The 26,000-nt window shown below is 40.1% G+C and overlaps 2 protein-coding genes across 2 annotated transcripts in view; both read right to left on the bottom strand.

Annotated features, from left to right (window-relative positions):
- The window catches only part of grk5l (G protein-coupled receptor kinase 5 like), a 29,781-nt gene extending 10,322 nt beyond the window's left edge, over positions 1 to 19,459 (bottom strand). Inside the window, exons 1-3 of the mRNA XM_042488043.2 lie at positions 18,971 to 19,459; positions 1,259 to 1,354; positions 1,052 to 1,164 (exon numbers count right to left, since the gene is read on the bottom strand). Of these exons, the coding sequence (XP_042343977.1) occupies positions 1,052 to 1,164; positions 1,259 to 1,354; positions 18,971 to 19,022 (261 nt within the window). The 5' untranslated portion in view covers positions 19,023 to 19,459. The remainder of the gene's footprint in view (positions 1 to 1,051; positions 1,165 to 1,258; positions 1,355 to 18,970) is intronic.
- A 3,312-nt stretch (positions 19,460 to 22,771) lies between these two features.
- Positions 22,772 to 25,783, bottom strand: lsm1 (LSM1, U6 small nuclear RNA associated). Its single transcript, XM_042487739.2, has 4 exons — positions 25,609 to 25,783; positions 25,386 to 25,454; positions 25,149 to 25,264; positions 22,772 to 23,342 (listed from the first exon to the last, which is right to left on the bottom strand). Exons 1-4 carry the CDS (start codon positions 25,652 to 25,654, stop codon positions 23,172 to 23,174), a joined length of 402 nt encoding a protein of 133 aa, XP_042343673.1. The 5' UTR covers positions 25,655 to 25,783; the 3' UTR covers positions 22,772 to 23,171.
- Positions 25,784 to 26,000: the final 217 nt, after the last annotated feature.

Here is a 26,000-nt window from a genome sequence, read left to right as displayed (position 1 = left end):
GACAACAAGCCGGGAGGAGGAGGGGATCTGGCTGTTTGAGTAATCACTACTTAGTTAAATTGTCTCCTCTGGCTGTATGACCCAGCATTGAGGTGCTTTCAGGCTACGCTGAAATGAAAGTGAGTGCACTGAAAAAGGGGATGAGGGCATTTTCCAGACCTGCATTCATCTAGAAAAGAGTGCTGCTTTTCCCGCCACTCTAAATATATAGTCACACCTAGGAACATTGAAGGAATTGACCATTCTCAAAGTCCCTCCTTGTTACTGCCGCAAAGCCTGTCAGGCTGTCCATTATACAATTGTACATACACAGTTTACAATAATTGATTTGATTTAATTTACTAACAAACACAGAACTTTGACCCGGGACACCAGAGTTTAAGGCCAACAAACAACAACATCAGTTGGGGTGTTTTTGCCACTTAGAGCGGGGTGTTTTGTAGCGACGTCTACGATCTTTTCAAAGCCATAACCAAGTACTTTTGTTGTCTAAACCTAACCGCTGACCACTTCTGCATCAAGACACAACGCAAAAGGGTGCCCCAGCTTTATTCTAGTGACACCTGGGGCTTCTGCTCAAGCAGCAAAATACGAAAAGTAGGGATGAGATAATATTAGGTAAAACTGCACGTCCAAGGCAAAGAGTCAACATCGCCAGTTGGTGATCCATGTAGGTGATTAGATTTAGATTTAGATTTAGATTTAGATTTAGATTTAATGTTTGGATTTTCAAACAGAATGCTGCACTATATAAAGAGTTTAAATCTAAATTTCTCCTTACCAAATAAAGAGCAGCAGGGCAGAGCCACCACAGTGCTGATGGTCATTAGAATGAAGTTACTAAGCGTTAGTGAATGGGTAATTTGGGGTTAAATGCATTGTTCACAGACTTTGATGGTAACTATTAAAAAGATAATAGAGTTCATTGTTGACTTTCCCCACATTTTCCAGGGGATATTCCTGAATTTGTAATGGCAAACATTTGGTTAAAAAACACCCACCCAGCAGTGTTTATGTGTGTATATGTGTGTGTGAGTGTGTGTGCTCGCACCATCGCGTCCAGTAACTGGATGCATCGTTGCAGTTTAGGTCTGGTCTCACAGTAAAGACGGAACAGAAGCCGTCCGATTGGCTGTTTGTCACAGATGCTGGCATAGTCCCTCTCTGCAGAAATAAAAACAAAAAGCACACACACTTTAAAACACCAGTAGACAAACATGTTCTCCTCAGACAAAGGTGAGCATAACAAAACACTTACCAATGCTATTTCCCTGCTCAGTGCACTGGCTTATATGGGGGAAGCGAAGGATCTCCTTCCATTTTTTGCTCCTGCCTTTCCGCTTTCCTCCTCCACCTGTGGTGACACAGAAAAACAAGAGGTGAAATGTTATAATGAAAAAACTTCATAAAGTTGTCATAGTTTGTTTTCATCACCGAGGAGCAAATGAAAGCCTGAGGGCTAAAAGGAGCGGGCGAAAGATGGGTGTGTGTGTGTGTGTGTGTGTGTGTGTGTGTGTGTGTGTGTGTGTGTGTGTGTGTGTGTGTGTGTGTGTGTGTGTGTGTGTGTGTGTGGGCTCTCCCCTGAATGAAATCATAGTCTCAGCATGTATATATAATTCATAGATTACGTCGCACTTCCTCCGTAAATCTCTTCTCTCTCTGCTGACTTTCTTCCTCACTCAGTAGCTTTTCTGAAAGTGGAGCAGTGTGTGTGTGTGTGTGTGTGTGTGTGTGTGTGTGTGTGTGTGTGTGTGTGTGTGTCCACACAGACAGAAAGCCTATTCTGCCCGGCTCAGTTCCCATCAGAACCCGGGACTTTGCCAGACTTTGGATTCCACTGCTCTGAATAATTGTGCATCAGCTTCCTGCAGCAACGTAACACCATCTTGAACAAAAATCACTCACGTCCACATCCTTAGATCTTTAAATGAATCTCCCTCCATATTTCTCATATAAATCATGTTAAAAGCACATCTCTCTTTCTTAAACACAACTGTGAAAACTTATTTGACTGTTCTCCATTCATTCTTGCTTGCTGTGCCTTACATCATGTTTGTCTCAGTTTTTATTTCTTTCTTTATATGTGAAGACTGCTCTAATGAACTGACAGGGATTTCCTTTAACCACTCTCTACAGTGGAAATTGGCTGCAAGCAGCTGTGAGAGGCAGCATTGAGAGCATGAGAGCAGGAGATGCAATGACGAGCAGACATCTTTAAGTAATAACCCAGGAATGTGAGAAGCACTACGTCATGCTGGAGCCCCTGAGTGAAAGCTTTCACAGTTTTCCCATCAATCCCCCTGCATTACTGCCTCATCCATCCCTCCGCTGCTGTTTGAAATCTGTTTATCTCAAATACACTGCATTGCCTTGGTAATTTTATATGATACACTCACTTGGACTTAAATTCATTTAAGTTAAAACAAACAATGTGAAGATTAAAGACTGGATTTAGCATGCTTTGGTGTGATAGTAAACACACGCAGGCCTTATTTATTACTCATTATGATATCAAATCAAATCATTATGGTGAAGCTGCTGCCATTTTTTAAAGACTTTTTTCTGCAGAGTCAGCTATTTCTTGTGAGAGAATTGTTAATAGCTTATGATGACTGCGCCACAACAGTCTCATGGACCTGAATGTAAATAGCCTACATAAGCATACTTTCAAGGCTATTTATGTGTTTTTATGTGTTTTCAAACATATTTGAAGGTGTTTTTTCTCAAATGTACATTTTTTGCAACTGTTTCTTGTATTTTTAAATTGATATATGCACGGGTAGATGCACATCATAATACAGCATTTTTAATACTGTTAATACAAAAGAAAAAGTTGAATGCCTGCAAAATTATTAGCATTGATTCTACATATGTTGTGGTTATGCACCTTCCTCAGGTGTCAAATATTCTAATATTACACAGCCTGTAACCTAGCCCCCAGGAAGTACATCAGGCTCTGAAGGCAATGTAGTGGCTATACAGAGTAGCTGCACACTTTAAATTATTTTATCCCCATTCAAGTTGAAGGAGCACTTATCTTGAAGTATGGACCGGTGGAAGTCTCTAGTGCACCTGCTTTATGGGCCACACAGTGCCAATCATCCATGTAGTTTTATAAGCGCCAGTTGAACTACTTCAGCTTTCTTGCGCCACTCAGCAACTTACACAGGTATGAGCAGCACATTGCCTCCAACGCTATATCCTGTTCTCTTTAAACATCCATCACTGCAACAACCAAACAAAAGAGAAGCCAAATTGCAAACACCTGAGACACCTGACCATGTGTTAACGGTAGATTTGGTTTGTTCAAATGGCAATTGTCACTGGCAGAGGTTATCAGCTAGTGATAGTGATGTGAGACTAACGCTATAAAAATATATTTTTCTTTACTGTAGCCCACGTATTTTGAATTGAACCAATGAGCTTGGCAAATGGGCTGTCAGATAACAAGTTTGGAGAAGAAATGTGACGACGAACTTGAGAAGGTACAGCTTCGGCTTATTTATTTACAACAGAATTTACCATAAACTCCAACATAATAGCATCAAGTACCTGCTTTACTCCCATTCAGTGGGTGTGCCTGTCCACAATGGGGCTTTTTCTAATATAGCCTAAGTAAACATACATAATACTAATGCAGATAATTATGTGATATGTGGCTTTGGAAGTAATATTCGTTTACTACTATAGACAGTTAGTTAGGTAGTTAGCCAGGCATGCTAAAGATTGCAGCTTATGTCAGAGCAGACAAACAGGCTTTTTAAACTATTACTTACACATTTGATCCTCAAAATCCATTATAAAAGTGTTTTTAAGGCTTATGGGAACCCGCTTATAACTTCAGGTTGAGTGTGTTTTTAGATAACAGACCCTGCGTCACCACAGCTGACACACACAGAGTGTTTGCCATATCACCCCAGACAAACACCAAGCATGAATGTATTAATAACTCAAGTTAAAATATCCCCTAAGAGAATCATTAACTCCCAGCACCTGCTCCTCATCAACATTACTGTAGACCAAACAAGCTATAAACAGGCACACTTCCTTATTTAAGCACCAGTTGTTCTCTGAAAACAGTTAATATCTAAAGTAATGCTCCACAGCAAAACCTCACCACACTCTGCTGCTGTGTGGTCCAACATTTTAATCTCTTTCAATAAAAACATGACATCTGCTGAAAAACACAATGGCACAGTGAGCAGAGAAAGTCATTCCCTATGGGGGCCACCATGCTCAAAGTGAATAGTACTGTACCGCTTTAAAATGGCATAGATTTCCTGTGAAGGGTCAACGACATGTCAAATAATTGTACCAAACATCTGTGCTCCACCCAGGCATTCAACTTCTACACAATGCTGAGACAACCACAAATAATGCAGTTCCTCTTTTTTTTCTTACTGTGTCCCGTTTTCTTTCCTTCTCCACAAATCTACTTATTTTTTATTTTCTCCCCCTTAGTCGTCTCTCCTGCCATCACCTTCAGTTCTCTCTCTGATTCGTGTAATCCGGCTTCTTTTTTGTTTTCAGACTCTGTTGGGGATTTTTTGTTTTCATCATCACCCAGCGCTGCCACCCAATGACTGACCTCATTTGGTGCTTCGGGCCCATCAACCCCCTTTGTTTTAGGGTCGGATAAGGTCGCGAGTTTACAGCTTTATGGGCATATAAACAGAACAATACCACAGATCAGTGGTTCCCATCCTTTTTAGCTTTTTGACTGAGACTGAAACAAAGTGAAGTCTACTTATAGCCTCTTGTCATAAGTTGCACATCTAGTGGTGATAAAAGCAAAATAACTTTTAAAAAAGTTAATGTAGCAGGAACACATTTTTTTCTATTCTGTTTATCTCACAACCCATCAGATTTCGCTAGCAACAAGTCAGTGAAAATGGTGTTCAGTTATGAGGCCTCATTTTGCCAAATATAGCATTCACAATGACGAATAAAACCTTTAATGCCAGTCTGGATTGTGTGCCAAAAAAGAGAGTGAGGGCGTGGGAAAGTTAGTGAAGTTGAACACATCTAAACTTGTTTGCCCTGTCACCATGTTTGATTTGTCCAGCTTTTAAAAAAAACTATTTTATTCCAGGAGTGAATGAGAAACAGCAAAAGCCTGTTGGGTGCAAAGACCTGACCTTTCATCCCAGAACACACCCAGCCGTTCCCACAAACATGCAAATATCATGCATAAATTATTCATCTCCACATAAGAGACTTATCCATCTGGATGTAACAAGCAATTTCCTGTCTGGCCTCAGTGTCTTTTTACATCTCTGATAGCTGCGGCCTGAAACAAATACAACCCTTAATCAGTTCAAATGAGTTCAAATTCTGTGTTGCAGTGTTGGTGGGCCCGTCAGCTGCTTCGTCTCTGCTCGCTGGAGGGGAAATATTCTGGCGGAATGTAAAAAAACTAGGTCTGGGGAAAAGTTTTCCGAAAGGATTATAAATATCAACATAACAGCAATAAGATTTTAATTTTTTAAAAGTAAAAAAGCTCCTTACAAGTGTTTTATGTCCTGTTCAGTAACTCTGGGTTCATGTTTATAAAACAATACTATTAAAAACGATAATTATGCTCATTAATGTCGTCCATAAACCTTCTCACACCCGCTCCCCTATTTCTGTCTTTCTCTATTAGACAGTTCTCACTCTCTCATGGTCTGTCACTTACACATAAGTAGAAATATGCACTGTGCTGTGGGTACGCTTCACACAGGAACTTGTCAGTCTAATTTGTTCCATGAGGGCAGTGTGGTCGCCGCCCTTTATTTATGTTTCTGCTTAGCAGCTCTGACATCATGAAGGCATGTCAAGTGAAGCAAAAATAAGGTCAGAGAGGGAATGACATCCGTCTGGCGCGACACCAGGGGGTTACCGGCATCCCAAACATCTGTGTGTGTATGTGTGTGCGCACGGTGTTTCTACTGTGACCTCTCTCTAGTAATGTCCTCACGCTCAATTAATCGACTCGGGCAGTTCTGCAGGCCCCCATCCATCCACACATTCAAAAACGTCCCTGCTTAGCTGTGAGGTTATATTCATAAAGTGTTGACACACAAAGGAATCCAGGACGTTAACTAATGTGTAGCTCACACAAACACACACACGGTCCCTGAGGTTTTAGACACCCTGACTTGCGCTGTCACTCCAGACGGGTGCAGTCAGATCTGCTGTGGACAACCAGACAAAACCACATCCTGAAGCTCACGCTGTGCATCTGGCATATATGTAACAACAACATCTGCAGCAGAGTGTGATGTGTGAGCGCTGGCAGAGAGGAGCACTGTGAATACGTGCTATTCTCTACACCTACACTCTGTAAAAAGTGAGATTTCGGAGGATTTCATGTGCTCATCTCCTCCCTGCACCAAACTAAAAATTCATTGTCGTTCACAACCAACCGATTATCACCTTATGATTATCGCCCATTCTCACATCACCTCTTTTGCCTGATCTGTTAAATGTCGGCTTCACGTTTGAGTCACACTGTGGTGGTCCATGAGGTACCAACATAGTGAGGCCAGCTGGCACCAGATGATGATACAAACGTCTTTGTTCTCTCAAAGAGTCTCTTCTCCTTCTTTCCCACAATGACCAACTGTTCAATACTTGGAAAGTATTTGCATCAGGGCTGCAGGTAAGGGTGTGTGCTTCTGTGTATTCAAAACATGAGTGGTCAATACACAGCACGTTGAATATAAGGCAAAGAGGAGAAATTTGCATTAGCACATTAGCACATCCTTTGTGCTTCTCAGGGCTCTGCAGAGCAATTCTTAACAGCATGTTGATTTATCGTAAGACAGAAACGGACTAGATATCCATCTCTTGCAAAACCTGGACAGAGAGGTGTTGTTTGGAAATAAACCACACCTTTCCATATTGTGCTTTTTGTGGGTTGCATAGCACGAAGCATGCAAATGATTACATATTACTATGCATATTGTCCACCAGGGATGTAGAGATAAATAAAGATGGAAGATTTTTTTTAAAAAAACACTAAAATGTTATGTTTTACCAGTTTATTTGATATACCTGCATAAATTAATACAGTCAATATCACTAACGTAAAGTCCTGTGCAAGGTGTTATTTTCAGCTGATTCGTGGACTCGAGTCACAAATTTATGACTAAAATTGACCAAATCAAAAAAAGACGTGCATTCAACTTGGACTTAAACTTAATTTGGATGTAACACTTTTCACTTAAAAATACCAAGTGACGGGGCACCCTGTAGCTGACCTGGTGGAGCGGGTGCCTATGTCCTTGCCACAGCAGGCATAGGTTTGACTCTAACCTCCCTGGCTGAAAATTAAAGCCAACAGTAAAGTGCCAAAAACTACAGTTCCTCTAACGGCCACTTGAAGCTGACTACAGAAGCTATTCAATCCCTAAAGACCCCCATGTTAAAATGTAGAATTTTACAGCAGAAATGAACATTTTCACAGCCTGGTACAAAAAAACTATTTTGTTCTCTCTGGCTAATTTCAATGTTCAGGACAACTGTATGGGGGTGAATTTATATAACTCACCTGTTAAGGCCCAAAGTTACACATAATTAAAGTAGCAGGCTGTCTGCTGATAGTCTTTTTGGTTTCTCAGCCAGATCCACCCTTCGCTCCTTCACAGCTCAAACCCCTTCACCAAATAAGGTCACTTTTAGCTCCAAAACAACAAGATGGTGACAGCCGAAATGCCAAACTCGATACCTCAAATTGGGAGTCAACAAAAGAGTAGATGATGTCACGGTTGCAAAGTCCATTATTTTTACAGTCTACATGAAAACTTCCCCCAATTCCTAAGATAATAAGTATGCCGAGGTCTGTTATGTTATATCCAACATCAGAGTGCTATATATTTTACAACAATTACATTTACATTATATGACAAGACAGGACAGAAACATACAACATTTACTCTGTTGTGGTATTTGCTTTGTGCTATGACGGTGCAATGTCAGCACTTCTTTTTTAATGATTAAATTCAGTCGCTCTTGCTTTAACAAACATGTTAACAAATAACTTAAAAAGCATTCATGATTTTTGTAAATTTAACATATCATTACTCTGTTGTTAAAATGGAATTACATTTTTTTGAGGGTGCATTATGACTCGTTTTGGACTTGTTAAAAGTTTAGGACAAAACAATTACTTGGTCCTACCGCTACTGATTCAACTCTACACCACATTTTGTGGCATTACCCTCTCCTTTTGCCTCTTTGTGTGAAAAACGTGTTACTAAAAGGAGCCCTCAGGTTTTGTTTAACTGCAGCAAGTGTGTGTTTGTGTGTGTGGTCTTTGTGCCACAGGAAGCTGATGGAAACACTGCCCAGACCTGAGCAGAAGGGGAGGACTATAGCAGGAAGAAGCTCTTTGTTGCCCTGTTCCACCATGATGTCATGTCGGTCCCTCTCTGTCCAGCCGCCTTATTACCATCCTGAACGAGCCTCTCTGTCCACGTATCCCTCATTAACGCAATAATAACGGCGTGATTCAGGCTGCGACATCTGCTAAGGCTCTCAAAGCAAACATCTGTGACGTACGCCTTTTACCTGGCAACACTCGACTATTCTTTTGGCTGCCGCAGGGGTCACATGTTAAACCACTTCATGAGGGGTCATAAACTCAAAATCAGTCATAGACAATAAAAGAGAGATCTTATCGGCAGTATCGATGCTGGTGCACAGCTGTGTCTCAACATGTTGACAATAACACCTGAATCCAACTTGACCATAACAATGTCGCTGTATTTAGCATGAAAACTACATGCTTATGTGTTTAAGATTGATTTAGACATAAGCCCAGTGTGTGAGCTCTATTTTTGCAAACCTTTGAGGAAAAATACACAGAATGCTTCCCCGTCTTTATGTCATTGTAAACATTACTGCTATAAATAGCAACCAGCCCAAGGGCAGGAGCAATGTATTCATGCAAACTGAGGTGGTCAAACCGGTCCATGACCTCAGAGCTAGTGAGCTGTGACAGTTATTACTGGAGTAACTGTGTCTGTGTGTGTTCATGAGTGTACAAGCTTGTGCGGGAAGATAATCTGTGTGAAAACTTGCATGTGAATACAGAAATCTCACAAAGGCAGCAGAGGGTCTGGTACATTTGCTGTCATGTGCCACAGGTTTCCTGTTCTATATATATATATATCAAATATGGCATGTAAGGGGGGCGAAAACATTCAATAGACTGAAATTATATAACCCACCGGGCCATCCGATCAAAGCACCACAAACACAGCCCAGGGCACGCTGGGTAATACATGCTGTTTGCTCATCCATAAAGATCCAGGAGGACAGAGCATAGTCCACATGAAGTTAGCCATAATGGGACGCTCCTACGCTCTGACACAGTGTTAGTGTGTTTGTTCACCTCCATAAATGTTTTGATAGGGCCAAACTTTACGGCAATGTAATCCTAAATCTCTGTGAGGGATGATTGTATCTTGCTCGGCATGAAACGCTGCAGTTACATCACAAGTGAGCAAGCAGCAAGTAAAGTGCTTCCAATGAAAACAAGAGCAACAACTTATCAAACTGATGGGACACATGGTGCGCTGTATGTGGATAGATATTATTGAACATGGGAGTGAGTGTGTGTGTGTGTGTGTGTGTGGGTGTGTGTGTGTGTGTGTGTGGCAAAAACCCATCCCGCAAAGAGTGTTGAAGTGATTATATTGCACTTTTAAAACTATCTCGAACCTTTCTAGCTTCTCTACATTTTCTTTTTGTCTTCGAACACACACTTTCTTCATGAACATTTTGCTCCTACTGACATTCCACGTCCTTTTGTTCCTGTTATGGCAACATCTCCTGAAAAAATTAAAAAAGGTATTGAAGAGTGTGTTGTGGTTAGCACAGCAAAAAGCTGCTCTTAAAGTTTTTATCTGCTTTCTGGGGCATTCTGGAGTTGCATCTTTTTTTCTGTTATCATGCTGGAAACTCAAAGCAAGCCTCAGGGAAGAGCAGGTGCTGAGATTTAATTGATTTTACAATATAAGATGTCATAAACTATCTTTCTTTTCTCTCATAATGCACTTTTAGAGAATCCCCAGGTCATATGCTTTCCATAAATAACTTATGGTGGCCCATGTGGGGAAATAGTCTCAAACATGCATTACTATTTTCTTCTCCTACAAAGGACAAACGAAGGTGAAAGGATTCCTTAGCTTTTATTTAACTTTATACCTTCTAATTTTTAGCTTTTTGGTCAGTTAAAGTCCCTCTCCAGACACATTTTTAGGTATAATACTTATTATTAGTATTTTGTTTGACATGATTTTCTTGCATACAATTTTTCAAAAAAGGGGGCTGAAAGAAGATCTACTCTTTTCTTCATTGAGAAATTTCCTTGCAATAAGTTTTGCTTTTGCTTTCCGTTTTCTCCAGCACTGCTCATGCTGCTGGGTTGACAGGTGAGAGAACAGTGCACTTTAGGTTGGCTAACATAAGAATTTGAGGAAATATTGGAGAGATTTAGCCATATATATTTGAGCTTCATTCAGGATCGGGAGTCTGCTGTGCAACCAAATCAGCGACAAGCAGACGTATCAGAATGGTAAATGTAGGTAAACTGAAAACACTACCATGTTTGTTGTCAAAACTCTCACTATGCTAACACTAACTCTGCTCTCTGCACTGACAAGAGTAAGGCTCAGACATCGCCCCCTTTAGTAGAGGAATGTGAAAACACCGCTTTAACAAACTTTACACTGATGCAAGTCAGTATAGTGAAGTCATCTAAAGACATTTGAAAGGACAAAACATAAGAAAAAACACATTTTTGAGGAAAGACGGACTTTAAATTATATGACCTTTTGTAATTTAAGTTCTATAAAGTCTGACCATGTTGTGTGTGACTGTGCATATGTTGAAAAAGTGCACAGTTTAGCACTTAGCTTTTGATACAGCAATTAGAGACATTAGGAAGGAAGCTTCATACGACTATTGATTATTTCACGAAAAATGCACATCAAATATTCATTGGATTTTCCATTAAAGAGATGTGGCAGCAATGCAGAGCACAGGAAGCACACCGCAAGCCATATATGTATTGAGACACGATAAAATGCTGCATAAGTAATCAGCTGTATGTCTGACACGGGGAAAAAAGATATAAATCTGGCTGCTCAGTACACTGCTGGAGTACTTTAGTGGCGAGCTGTTGAAATTCACATTTTTTTCTGCATCCACTTTCCCTTAGCCCACCTTGTCTACTTCTACTTCAGATAATTATCTCCTATATTTCCCAGAATTCCACTCAACAACTTGTTGCATCCAGCTGAGTTATGTATACTGTATGTGTGGGTAGAGGCAGCAATAACAATAGAGATAGTAAGAGCCAGAGAGCTGAATTTTTCCACTCAAGAAAAAATGAGTCACACTCCTACTCAAAACACAGCGAGCCTTTTGGCCTGTTGTCGATGGAGAAATGGGTATCTCTGCTTCTTCTTTGGTTTATTTCTCCATGTTTTACTGCTGGTAGAAGATGGGGGGCCAAGAAAAAAAAAACCCTGCAATTTACACAAGAATCATTTCCATTTCAACTGAAACTGTGCTGAAAATATCTTGGTGTGAAATAATTACTGTGTACAGTTATCTGCATGATTAACAAACAACATTAGTCCAAAAATACTCTTTCCTTTGCCATCATTTAATTGGTGGAATACCTGTATGTAGAAGAATTTGAAAGGTAACCACGACAATACAAAAAGTAGAAACACCTTCCCTCTTGAATTTTCCATCTAAAAACTATGCTTATTCATATGTTGTAGAAATGTGTCCCAAACACTTACTAAGCATGCTAACATTCCCACAATGACAATGCTAACATGTCAGCGTTTAGCATCTTCTATAGTTAGCATGCTTCTATTGTTGGCATGCTGACATTTTCACACTACTTTCAATAAAAGTGGATGAACTGAAAATGAAAACAGCTTCTGCTTACATTAAACTTGTGTGCAAACTATTTCGGCAGAGAAGCAGTCATATGGAAGCCTGTATTTATAAAGGCTATGTTATGAAGTTTGAGAATGAGGTGCAGATGGCTTTCTAATAGGCTTACTAAAAATATTTTAACAACAATAAGTCTACTGTCATATTAGCAACTTTGTGAGGCTGTAGGCCCTTGGTACGGCAATGATTTCAATTAATGCTAACACAAACTGTTCACAAACTTACATATCTAGCATGCTAACGTTTAGCAGATAGGCCCATAATGCTTACCACCTTAGTTTGGCATTCTGACATTTGATAATTAGAAAAATGCATAGCTGAAGTTGATGGGAGTGGTGTTATTTTTTCAAGCATTTGGTCATAAACCAAAGACAAATTAAAATGTTGAGTTAGTGATGGCGCTAGATCGAAATTCAAACGGCCACCTTGTCTGAATCAAATTTTTATGGCAATGCATCAAATAGCTGCTGAAAATTTTCACGCTAAACCATAAATGTAAACCTGCCTATGGTGCTAGACAGTACCAAGTCAGAGGGCTTCATCATATTATAAATGTCTGTACCAAACTGAAATATTTCACACTGGACCAACAAGACGGGCGTCACTTGCATGGCCAACAACTGTTACTTTTGGGTCACTAACTTAATATAACAGTATTCCCAGTAATCAGTAACCCTAACTGCCAGTAAATCTTGTGGAGTCTAATGTTGTAGACTTCTAAAGCATACAAGCCAGGAAGTGTAAACATAAAATAAACACAATTACTGCTTTAAAGTGAATCACCTCAGAGAGAAGAGATAAATATGAGATGTGTAAGACTGGGTCACGAACAGGCCTGCAGCTATTTGCAACAGACTTTATTCATAGGTTTTCTTTTGCTTGTTTCCCGCCAGAGGAGCCCAGTGAGTAAACGACAGTCTGGCTCCCCCCTCGTGTATTTTACTCTCCCCTCCATTAAAGCTTCCTACCCAATAAAAGTCGACGGCATAATGTCATGGCTCCGTCTTTTCAGAGGGCAGTCCAGGCAAGTGTTTTTGTTTTCTGTGGAAGTGGAAGACAAAGTTTGTGCATGTAAGTCTCCTTTACATGAATCATGCTAACATTACCGTAAGCCGACAGGTAGAGGATCCGTTAGGACAACAAAGACTCGTGTTATGGGTTTACAGTCATGGTTTCACATTCAAACAGGCTACTCAGCTTACTTCGCTAGAATTTTGTCGGTCCTAACAAAAGCAGCTTCCCTGGCTTGCTGAGACTTGCTGCGGCATCACATGATAAAACAACACCATCCCAACTCCCACCCACCCCCAACCCCCTGCAGCAGGAGCTCGAACACACTGTGCGTGTGCAGAGCCCACACAAATCGCTTGTACAGACAAATACCTCATTCCTGTTATCTCATGTTATCTTGTATCTTGCACAGCTTCTTGTAGTTACTCATCAGCTGGCTCTTGATGTTTGTATTATTCAAAACATCGTATTGAGAGTCCAACGGGGCCACAAAAAAACATGACATAATTGGTTTCACACACAAATGATTCCCATCAGGGCTTGTTGCTGCCTGAATCTGGGACTCTGACAATCCTGTTGCACATTGTAGGATCCCTAATGACTGGATACCACCATATTTAGGTATTTCTCATGCAAATGGTGCTCTATGGATTCTCTCATTTGTAATTTAGCACACAAATGAGTCTAATGTTTAATAAGAGTCACATAATTCTGGACCGATATCAGATAACTGCAAGGTACTACCACTTTATATATATATATATATATATATATATATATATCTATATATATAGAGAGAGAGAGAGAGAGAGAGAGAGAGATAGATAGATAGATAGCCAATAGACCTATTAAATGGCTACTACTGCCTGGAACATTTAAATATACAAGAGCAAAATTAAATCAGTTTACAGTTAACAAAATAGAAAATCAGTTGCAAACTGCAAAGCTTTGGCTTTTTTCCACCTTTTTTTGCATTTCACTTTATAAATTACATTTATTTAGCCGATGCCATTTCCAAAGCAACTTACGATAAGTGAAGTCATCTACATGGATACAACCCAAAACTTGCAAGAATCTTGCATTACTTGAAAAATGATGGAAACGATTAAACACTTATCAAAATAGTTGCCAGTTAGCTCACTTTTGATTGAATTATTAATCAACTGACTGCAGCTCTGAATTGTTATTTAATTCTAATCTTAAGCACACAAACAGAAAAAAGTGGACCCTGCCTATAGTGATCACATTTACAGTGAGTCATCTATTTTCAATTTTGATTCTGGTTCATACATGACAACATATTTTTTTAAAAAACAGTTAAAAGTATCATAATTCTATTTTTTTTAAGTGTGGGATTTAGTGAAAAGAAGCAGTGAGGTTGCAGATTGCCACTAACTGAAACTTCTCAAATGTAACAGGCATGTAGCAGAACTACAGTGCCCAACACCAATGCCCCATCTAGAGCCAGCGCTCTTTTTGTCCATTCTGGGCTACTGTAGAAACAACATGGTGGACTCCGTGGAGGAGGAGCAACTCCGTATGTAGATAAAAGCTGCTCATTCTAAGGTAACAAAAATGCAATGGTTCTTATTTTCACTGATTAGAAACTAATGAAAAAATAGTTAGGAATTTTACATTACACTTTTTCCAAAATATGCCCCTAAATCCTACACACTGGACGTCTAACTTCCATGATATTTTGCCTGGAAAAAGAGTCATTTTCTCTACATGAAAAACATAGTCTCCTCAAAGCATGTGACTGGCACAAATGAGCCAAGAATGAGGCAGTGAAACTTGGTTTTCCTCAGGCTACCTTTTGTCTACTAAAACAATGAGAAAAAGTCATGGAAGCTAGTGTTGAGGCCACAAAATGAATGTGAACGAGGAAAGCACCTCTGATTGAAGTCGTCCTTGTGAAGTGGATTGATATTGCCGCTCATACAATGCCCACCACTACTTTATATTCACGTTATAAATACACAAAATGTCTATTAGATGTTTATCTGGTTGATAAATAAAGAAAAATGAAAAAAAAAAGTTATAATAATCATCTTATGGTGATCAATTTGACCTGGACACATTTGATCACTGAAAGAGGGTATCACTGGTTGTACAGGATCACAGATCAACCAAAATCATTCTCTCTACAAGTGTGGCTCTCAATCTGATGACATTATCTAAATCTTCTGTTTAAGAAAAGTGACTAAGAAGAGAACTAAAAGGCAAAAGAAAAGGGAGGAGAGAACCGCTGACAAGTTTCCATCATCATAATGTCTCACCTTAGTTACCTGGAAATAAACTTAATCCCTCCCTGCTCAGGTCATTTTACCACGGAGATATCCACTAACGTACTACTGGCTGTACTGTATGAAGCACTTCCCTGTACTGAATTTTACACCAAATGTGACAGAAGTGATCTTCACTTGCGCAACCACAGCCTCCCAAAAAACACGACAGCCTGAATGCGAAAGCCAGCAGGCATCAGAGTGGAATTCAGTCCAGTAGCCCAAACTAAATTCCCGGGCTCTGCTACAGCAATTCAAGAAAGGCATCTGGATGCAGCAATGCAGTTTTTCCCCCTTACTCTCATTCACTTCGACAGCCGATGACGTTCGCTCGCTTGGCTTGGAATCTGCGACCGTTGCCAGCAAGAGTTGTGAATGGGGAGGCAGGAACACACACACACACACACACACACACACACACACACACACACACACACACACACACACACACAATAAGCGCAGGGTCTACTGCGCTGATGTTGCGCTCGTCAGAGCAGCTGGGTTCAGGTTACACTGAAACAAAGGAATTCACCCCCACACCCCTCATCTGCTAACACACACACATAAATCCACAATGTACCCTGGTATTAAACCTGCTCACGTTAAAAAGGCAGATCCAAACAGATCTCACTGACACAAACAACTTTGCAGAACTTCTTTTCGATCTGCCGTGACCCCCAGTTTCCTCATCTGACACAGATCATCAGTGACAGCAGAGCTTTTAACATCAGCGGCACGTCCCGCTGCTCTGACATGGTTAACAGCGCTGTAGCCGTCAGATGATACTCGGATGACCGCGCAGGAGATCGGGGTGTTTCATTTCACTGCATACTCATCATCCATAAAGCATCTTCCGCAGAGACCGGAGAGCAGCTCCACAGGAAGATGGAGCTCGGATGGCAGTAGCCCACTCAGTTTGTTATGTAACGATCAATTTGATTAAATAGCTTATGGGCTGCATCTAACTGATAGTGTATAATACCATTTGGCTTTATGTAAGAGAGTGGTCACTTAACGAGATGGTTCAATATGATCTGAGCCGCTGCTGTTTTTCACTCTGGAAAAGCCATGAGTTATATTTTCCACTGTGCGATTAACACGAAACAGCATATTGATCGTAAATCCTCTTTGATCCATACGTTTTAACCGTTTTAATCTCCCATCTCTAATCAATGAGTGGTGTTCACAAGGTCTTGGTGGCACGGTCAGACCTGTCTGACACAGAGGAACCAAAGAGCAATGCAAGGTTGGCACAGGGCCTGTGTTGCAGCTCCTCGCCTGGGGATATCAATCGGTTTTTTTTTTCTACGGTTCGCTGCCACTCGCACTGTTTTACGGATTTGTGAAGTGTGAGTTCGCTGGCACCAGATTGCAGTGGAAACTGGGCCTTTCCTGTTGTGCGTCCCTGCGAGCGTTTAGACAGAGGATGCATGCCTCTCTCGTGTCAGCTCTGGCTTGAGACGCACTCGCATAAACAAACAGGAATAAACACTTTTCATTCGCTGCATTCACATCCTCTCACTGGTGCTGGTATGTGACCCAAAGTGAGCCGCTGTGTGTACTGTCCTCTGCCATACATGTGAGCGACAAGCAGGAGGGTTACCAGCAGCAGCACGCAGGGATCACTTTGGCACCGGGCCCTGTAAGATGAAACCTCTAATGATTCACACAGTTAAAGGACACTCACAACAACCTGTGACACGCTTCAGTGTGTGTGCTCAACAAATTTGAACTGCTGATCTACTCTCACGCGGCTGCATTTGTAGGGCCACTGATCAAGAAGCGGAGAAAGTCGTGCTTCGGCTATTAACTCAAAGAACCGTCTCAATCCTTAATGTGAAATTGTAAAAGGCCCTTTCTCTCCCACACACAGGCAGGGACTGGATGAGCACCAATGGAGCAGCTGGGACAAGCGGAGATCTGTCATGGGTCATTAACTGCTCTTATTAATTCATGAGGCTTAATTCACCCAGCCCAGTCGTGCTCTGCTGCCCCCATAAAACAAAACGTCCAGATTGACCCGCAGGGGAGCGCATCCTTCGTTAAGGATTTTGACAGCGTGTCAGCTTCCTGTTTCACTTTATTACTCTATCAATTCCCATGAAACTCTCCCTCTCCCTTTTCCTGCTCCTAAGTGTGTCATCATGTGAGATAAATGGAAGGAGCTGCCAGAGGCTGCACAGTCCTCTCCTGCGTCACCCCGCAACTCCACAGAGACTGTTACCACAAGAAACCACGCGCAACCAAACTTGTGTGTGCACTTTTCAGAGAGCTACTTAGAATTTAGGGTGATTATTTATTCTGCGAAGACATGGCACACACTCAAAGGTCCAAGGAAGTGTGATTCTGGTGCATTTTTTAAACCAACTTGTCCCCAAAACAGAGCTCTAGAAAAAGGGTTTGCTCACACGGGCTTATTCATTTTAATGTTTTGGTACTTTAATTGTGTTGGCATTTTATACTTGCTATTGTACTGTTTACTTTAGGAGGAACAATTTCTTTCATGAAGTATGGAAGCTTTATTTTACTTTTGTGTGGTGTCATTCTGATTGGTGGGTCTATTTATCATTTAAACTCAAACTTAAACAGGAATGTAAGACACTACAATGTTAGTCATTAAAGTATATATGGGTAGAGGAGACATATATTTTAAATTAAAGCTATGCTGACATGTGTCCCTGCAGCAGCACCCACATTTCATGCCACTCCTGCATAAGTCAGTGCCCCACTTGGGCCACCCCGAAGACAAAAAAGTCTAGACATGCCACTGGAAGTACAGTGAATTTCTGGCGCAAAGCTCTTCTTTTTTAAGTGCCATTTGTGTTTACTTTTGCAATATCTATTATTTCTTTATGCTCTAAACCAACATGCCATTTACATTTTGTGGATAACAAAACATGAATACATGGTAATTTACAATTTATGGCTATTGATAATTAAAATAAAAGAAATTTGGATCAGTTTGGAACCACTGCTTTTGAAGACTTTTAGAGAAACAATCATGGCGTCAGACTGTGTGATGTTTACCTGCAGGCCTTCCTCCTGCCCTCAGCACGACCCTGACCTTATGCCTACAAAAAGAGCTATTAATTACTTTCATATTCCACACCATATAGACGGGCTACATCTGGCCTTCTCGGAGCGTTTCTACAGTGATAACCAGTCTCTCTCTCTCTGTGCAGGCCCCATACAAAGACTTCAACATCAGTCACGCCATCAGATCACCGTTCAAATGTCAGCCAGCCTACACTCATTTATTCACTCTATGTAAAGAGTTATCCCCTGCCTCAGTGTGTGCCTCAGCATGTATAATGTTGCGAAAGAGCGCATTCATTTGCACAGACAGCGAAAGCGGATGTGGGAGGTAACCCCCCCCCCCCCTCCTTACATAGCCTATGTGGGAAAACGCATATGATCTGTCAAAATCAGCGAGGATACAATAATCCACGAGATTGATTTAAAGTCAGAATTGATCACCGGACGTGTCATTTTAAATGACATGTGCTCAGCTAGTGTGTATTGTTGCATAAGAGTTTTTTTCTGTTGCATCTGTAGGATTTACCTGCTGTACTGAGCCGTACAGTCCGCAGGCTACCTACTGCCGTCACCATCACCAGTATTCCCACCTTTCCTGCATACTGAGCCCACAAATGTGACACAGCCAGGCCTGTACTTACTGTTTGCACTCAGCTCCTTTTTATGTGTCAACTTACCCTCTCTCGCTTTTAGCAGTACAGTGTTGGCTACTATGTTCTCCAGCTCCATCAAAAAAAAAAAAAAAAATCCTAAATGCAGAGGGTTTCGGTTCGCAAGCTTCTGCAGCGAAAACAACGTCTTTCGCCTTGCGTGGATTTTCTTCACTCCTCGTCGGTATCCGAGCAAATTTCACTCATATCAAAGTCGTAATGGATAAAACAGGATGTGATAGATTTGCTTGCAATGTAAGCTGGGCATGGTTTTTGTTGTGGGCTGGAAGTGCGGCGCTGCATTTCTACTCCAATCCCCCCAAAACCATTCCATGCGTAATGTGGCTGCGAAATCTCTCCGATGCAGAAAATGTTCACGTTGTAGGCGCCGATCTATGCGAACCGGGTCATTTACAGCGGATTCTTTACAGCGGTACACCAGGACACTGCCAGCTTTACATTACAACAGCAGGGGTTGGTTGAGCGCACCAGAGAGGACATCAGCGCGCCCCCCTCCTCTGTTGGTGCGTAATCAAAAAGGGCTGGGCCTTTCTGTCACTTCTGCGTCAAGCAAAGGGAGGGAAACAACCACACCGGATGTGGAGCTTATTTGTCAGGAAATAAAAGCATACTAGCTTAATTTCTTTCCACTGGCAATACTCCGTGGTGCATTATAGCCAGAAACAGAAGCTGAAGGATGCAAATGAATTAATAAAAAATGTACATAGCCACAGCTGGTGAATACTGGTAAAGTGACTAACTTTCTGAAAATGCACCATCTGCATCATTTTTTAAAAATCCAAATGTTTTAACCCTTCATATGATACTATTTTAAGTAGCTTAAGCGCTCTACTTTACCATACAGATAACAAAAGAAAAAAGATGAAACACAGAATGGATAACTCTTCCTCAAACTAAAAACAACAACAACAAAAAACCCCACAAATACCACCTCAAAACCAGATTTTTCCAGGTGCGACTGGCAACACAGACAATTTTTATTCAAATGTGGGCCTATTGAATAAAATACACAATAGTGGGCTAACATAAGCCCAAAATATGATAATACAAATCATTTCTTAAAAGAAGGGGTGTAGGTATAGCACATTCACCCACTTCCCACCCCTTTACACTATTTTTATTTTTATTTTTTATGCCTCCGTGCCAGCAATACCTGTGGTCAGAGGAAATTTGTTTTGGCTGTCAGTCCATCCTTTTCTTATGAATGTGATTACTCAAGACTGCCATTAATGAATCTTCAAATTTGGCACAAATATCCACATTATCAACAATGGACTGATAAGAATTTGGTGGTCAAAGGTCAAGGTCACTGTGACCATGCATCTGTCTCATTCACATGAACACAATATCTCAAGAGCACCTTGATGGAATGTCTTCAAATTTTGTCAACGCCCACTTGGACTCAACAATGAACTGATTAGATTTTGTTCGTCAAAGGTCACTGTGACCTCAAAAAATATGTTTTTGGCCATAACTCAAGAATTCATGCACTAATTATGACAATATTTCACATTTGTCTAATAGAATAAGCCAGCTAACTAAATTTATGAAGGACATAAAAACAGAAGTCAGCTCTCTTTGAAATGATGTGATTAGCAGACTGACAATATGTTATTGGCAAACTGGGACAGTGTCAAAACTACACTTAAAAAACAAACAAATAAGACAAATATGACTGGGATTTTTAAAAATTTGATTCCATAATGAACTATGTAACAATTACAAACTATCCTTCTTTCCTTTATATATATATATATATATATATATATATATATATATAGTGTATATACACTGGATATATATATATATATATATATATATTAGTGTGTATGGTGAGATCAGTGTTGATTTTTAGCTGTGGAAGTTTATACATGTGAACATCAAAATTATTACATTTAACTATCTCACTTTAGTCGCAGTCACCCTAAATAGCAAAATTCATAATTTTAGACATATGTAAATCAGCTGTAGTGCACCTACCCAGGTGTCAGAGTTATCTGATTAGACCTCCTCTCAGGCTGTGTGGATGTGTACAAACCCTCACTCTCAACAACTCACCTGTATCATTTGAGGACATCAGCCAACCTCAGCTGAGGTCTAATCAGGCATATAAGTGAGTTTTTGTCACACATTTTATCGCTGGACATAAATGCATGTCTGCCAAAAAAAGCTTGTTGTAAAGCTACATGCATGCTTGTTCGCTTCAACTGCACATATTGCAATGACACTGTGGTAAAGAATGTAAAGGGGGGGAAATGGTAAAGTCGCCCTCTGGTGGTAGAATTTCTACATAATGAACTACATGATATCCTTGTATGAATAATGTTCTGGATGCATTACCTAGGCAACAACTGTCAAGATTTGCCATATATACATATATATTCAACTGAAACACAAAAACTTGTGCTCTATATATAAAAAAACATGTATATTTATATAGAATGAAAGAAATGTGATAATATGACAACTATATGTTAGCCATGAGGGCTCCTAGCTAAACCCACAACATCACACCATTTATCATAGCTAGAGACTATGAAGTGTGGTTATTTATGGTTGAGGGAGGGTCATGCATTTTCCTCCAATCAGTCAGGGAGGCTCAAGGAAAAAGATCTTCTAGCTCCAGGGAGGGACATGGTATAAATAAAGTACAGCCCCTAAGATCATGTCTTCATTGTTGGTGGCACACAAAGCAGTATGCAAACTGTGAGATTCCCAAAGTTCCCATGTGCAACCTATGACAGTAGGAATATGGCAAATATTGTAAATATGGCTATTGTCTATTAGAGGTGGTGGCCACTTAGAAGCAGCATATGTACCTGATGGAACCACTGCTTTGCCTATTATACTGCGTGAAAATGTCAATGAATAAAAATTGTGAAATTAATAAAAATATCTTGAACAGTAAGGGCAGTTTACATGAAAGTGTTGTGACACATCTTATTTCCTATTTAAACACTAAACATCAGCCTGTGGCACAGAGAGTAAGGGCACCTCTATGTGTAGCATGCTTACTCACTGTTCCACTTTTATGTCTTTATTCATGTTATTCTATGTTATTAAATTATTGTAATGACATTATGTGTACACATAATTGTCTTATAAATTTCACTCTGTAATTAATTTTATGGACTAGGCTAAGGAACTTTTATTTTGAAGTTTTCCGGAATTCATACTGTTGTAACTAAACAAAACTTGACATCTTTCTGGAAAGGGTTTTTTTTTTTTGTCTGCATGCAGGCTGCTTTACAGAGGGGGAAAAAAATCCAAAAACTCAACATACATTGAATCTCGGCGGAAGGCTGAGTCACGTGGTGCCATGTCAACTCATTTAAGGGTTCACAGAAAAAACCGCCAAGCTGCCTGCTGTTTCCTCCAGTGTAAAAGGCGCACTGAAGCGGTCACAGGGTGCCTGTTTGAAATGAACTCATCGTATCCGTCAAAACGATTGTCACTGACTGATGAAGGCAGATAGGATCGATTCTCTGGGCGCGCTCTTATCTTTATAAACAGGACACTGTCTGGTGCATTGACCAGTGATTAGTCTACATCGAGTTACTCAAATTAATAATGCCCTTTCCTCTCTGATAGGCATAACAAATGCACTCGCCTCACGTTTTATGTCACATTGCAGAGTGCAACGTGGTGTGCATGTTGGGATTTTGGCGCCCTCACACAGGAAGGATGCTATGGGGCCAAATTCCCTCAAATATTGCAGCCTTAATAATGCATTCAATACAACAAAGAAAGTGCAGCATGGGCAACATGGTCAGGTGGTTTGATGACATGAATTCGTCCAAGCACGTCTTTCGTAATGAAAAACTAAACTCTTTAATGGAGCATAGCATGTAGTTGTTTTTTTTGTCAATAGCAGGCCAACAGTATCTCCAAATAAAAAGGCTCAACATGTCACTGACAAAATAGAAAGTGCTGCTGTAAAATAATTGCTAAGTTGCCATCAGAGTGATTTTACATAAACACATGATTCTTTCATTTTGCTGTAAGGATATGCAGATCTGAGTGAAGCCATCACATTTTTTTTCTCCAAATAATTCAAATGAAATTCGTACAGTAAACTACAGTGTACAGGCTCCGCATGGAACAGCCTTGAACCCATTAAAAAAAAAAGAAGAAAACACTCATGCTCTCTCAAACTTAAAACTTTAAAGTCCGATACAAACTGAGAAAGAGGCTCATGGAATCAAGGTTAGTATTCGTCTAAGTTATCGGCTTTGGGGATGGAAAGGCCTCGGTCCTTCAGGGCTTGCATTTTGACTTTTTCTGTCTCCTGTTTGGCTTGCTGCTGCAACCGCTGCTCCTCCAGAATCTCTTCGATGGAGACCTGCTGCAGGACTGTGTCACAGGGTTTATCCACATCCTGCAGAGACAGGGACATTTCATCTGTCACAGACTTCTAACACACTCATCACACATTCAGTAAACTGTTCACTCTTAACCAAAACGACACAAGAACCTTTTCAACATCCAGTATGCAAATATTTTACTGCTGATACTGACAAAAGTGATCATCCAATATCTCACTCTTGGATATAGGCTGAAAAGACACTATTCAACCACAAATCCAGCCTCCATGCACACTCAATCTCAAACCACAGCTCTTTTTTTCCAGCAATTAAAAGGGAAATAAAGGAACAATGACTAATAAATAAATAATGAAATGAAACTGAAATAGCAACTATCAGGCTACCACAAAAGATGTTAACATCTTCTGGAGCACCAAACTTGACAATAGCGTATAGCGATACTTTGTGTCTGTCTATAATCAAAGGATACAGTCTCAGGGTTTGAGTCATGTTTACAGATCCACAGAGTCCTATACTGTCACTGCAATGTGCCCGTAATTGGGAGTGTAAGGATACTTCGATTGGAACCAATACATCGAGCGATCCAATATCATCCATGCAGAGTGAAAATACAGATACATATAATCATCTACACCTTTAATTTGAAATTCCCATGGCACCTCTGTGTCACCATTTCTGTCCAAGCACAGCATCTTTCTAAACATTCAAACAGTGCCAGCCGCCTAGTGCCAGGCAGGTAATAGTAGGCAGCCGAGACAAACAAAATGAGGATATTTACTAATATCATCTTATATCGATCACAGGCCTCTGAATTGTATCGAATGGATATTATATCACAGCAGGCTTTGTGATATCTGCAAATACTGTATCATTGTCCAAAGAATTGATTTAATATCACATTGCAATGACACTTGTGATTTACACCCTTACCTGTGATGTTTTTAATGTGTAACTGCAAAAATTCACAAACATTAGAGATGCAAATATAAAATATTATAGAAGGTTTAATTTACTTAAACGCTTCTTTAATGTTCAGAATAAGAGCATGTTGAAGTGGTACAGCAGGAGTCACATTTTTCTGTAGGTTTCAGATATCTTACAAGTTTTGTTTGTTTGCATCAGAGGCGGCACACACCATCCTATCTTCCATGTGTCGGCACAACTTAGTCTGCAGCCTTGTTTGCAAAACATGTAGTGTTATAATTATTAAGCCTTATTCCGGCCAAAAAAAAAAAGAAAAAAAAAAAAGCTTAGTTTACATCATTAGGAAAGCAGCTGAGATGTATTCTCTTTTAGTTAGTTTGTAACTGACTTAACAGCCAGAAAAATATATATATAAGCATTAGCTTGAGTAAATAATATTTATAAACATTATGTTCTCCTGGCAGGATTAAAAATAAATACTTAGAATAATCCAAAAAAAATGTTGAATTCACAATCTCATGTTATTTTAAAGTTGTCTTTAGTCCTGGCCACATGGTTACGTGAACCTCCACTCCAAGACTCATTTCTTTAAATTAAGACTGCCCAAAAAATATCATATTGCAATTATTCAGACAGATATTGTGATTTTAGTACGTAAGTCGCAATTTTAGTGGTGAAAAAAGGTCATTTTGGCATTTCATTTTCACTGAAAAAATTCAGTTAATCTTATGTGTGACATATATCATTTCAAACAATTTAGACAAAATTAATATTGTCAGCTGTAATTAAATAAACACCAGCCACTGTTGTTGAACCCCAGTTTGTACCACTCCAACACACTTTCTCTCTCTCTCTCTCACACACACACACACACACACACATACACACACACACACACACACACACACACACAATATGAATATATTGCCACTTACTATCTCTCCTAGCAGCACCACATTCTCTCCTCTCACAATGAATATTCCTCTGGGGATGTCACCAAATTTTTTCCCCACGTGGATGCGCTCAACTGTCTGATGAAAAACTAAATTGGCTGAGGGGGCAAGAGGAACAGATTAGAGAAATGGAATAAATAAATAGCTGGAATGCTCTGGCGTGTGTGTTTGCAGCCTGTGTGAGTAAAAACAAGTGTTAGATGATTAAATGAGTTATACCAAACTGGTCAATGCTTCTGAGGTAACCAATCAGCGTCCTGCCATCTCGGAGCAGCACCAGGTGCTTCTCTGCGGGAAACAGCAAACACAAGCACGTTTAATTACAACATGAAACATTTACAAATGATCCAGTCTGTGTCGGACACGATGCCACATCGTGAAACCATTTTTTTCGGCAGATCATCTCACTCTACGAGGGAGCGGATCCTCCTCTCACACTTACTGTCGATGTCGTCAATGAGGCTCGCCGTGCCTGGTACGTAATTCATCTTGGGCTGCTGTTAATTTGCGTCTGTGTATCTTTATGTAACCTCAAGCCATGAATGTTTCAAAATATGTTTCTTTCAACAGGAGTACAGGAAGCGTCTTTATACACGGCCGGGATAAACTTCCTGTAGACGCTTAACCCTTTCGGCGCTGCAATCAAATTAAATTTATGTTTATTATTATTATTATTATTATTTTTTTACAGTTTCTGTAAGATTACATTTTCAAATATATGTACGATTAAAAATGATGTTTTAAAAATGTTGATTAATTTCTTTTTTTAAAAGGATTTTTTTTTGTGACGTGTTTCCTATGGGCTTATCAACTGACGCACACGCGACAGCAAAG

This window comes from Plectropomus leopardus, chromosome 4 (genome assembly GCF_026936395.1).
Source record: "Plectropomus leopardus strain MGB_pleo_1.0 chromosome 4, ASM2693639v1, whole genome shotgun sequence".
Classification (NCBI taxonomy): Eukaryota; Metazoa; Chordata; class Actinopteri; order Perciformes; family Serranidae; genus Plectropomus; species Plectropomus leopardus.
The sequence above is the reverse complement of the archived record's forward strand: the minus strand, read 5'-3'. Positions and strand labels throughout refer to the sequence as shown.

What these genes read in the sequence shown, in the direction of transcription:
- lsm1 (XM_042487739.2), bottom strand. Translation starts at nt 25,654, where the DNA reads ATGAATTACGTACCAGGCACGGCGAGCCTCATTGACGACATCGACA. An exon ending in CAGAAGCATTGACCAGTTTG is followed by an intron (nt 25,265 to 25,385) that starts GTATAACTCATT and finishes TTGCCCCCTCAG; the next exon opens with CCAATTTAGTTTTTCATCAG. An exon ending in TGGTGCTGCTAGGAGAGATA is followed by an intron (nt 23,343 to 25,148) that starts GTAAGTGGCAAT and finishes CTGTCTCTGCAG; the next exon opens with GATGTGGATAAACCCTGTGA.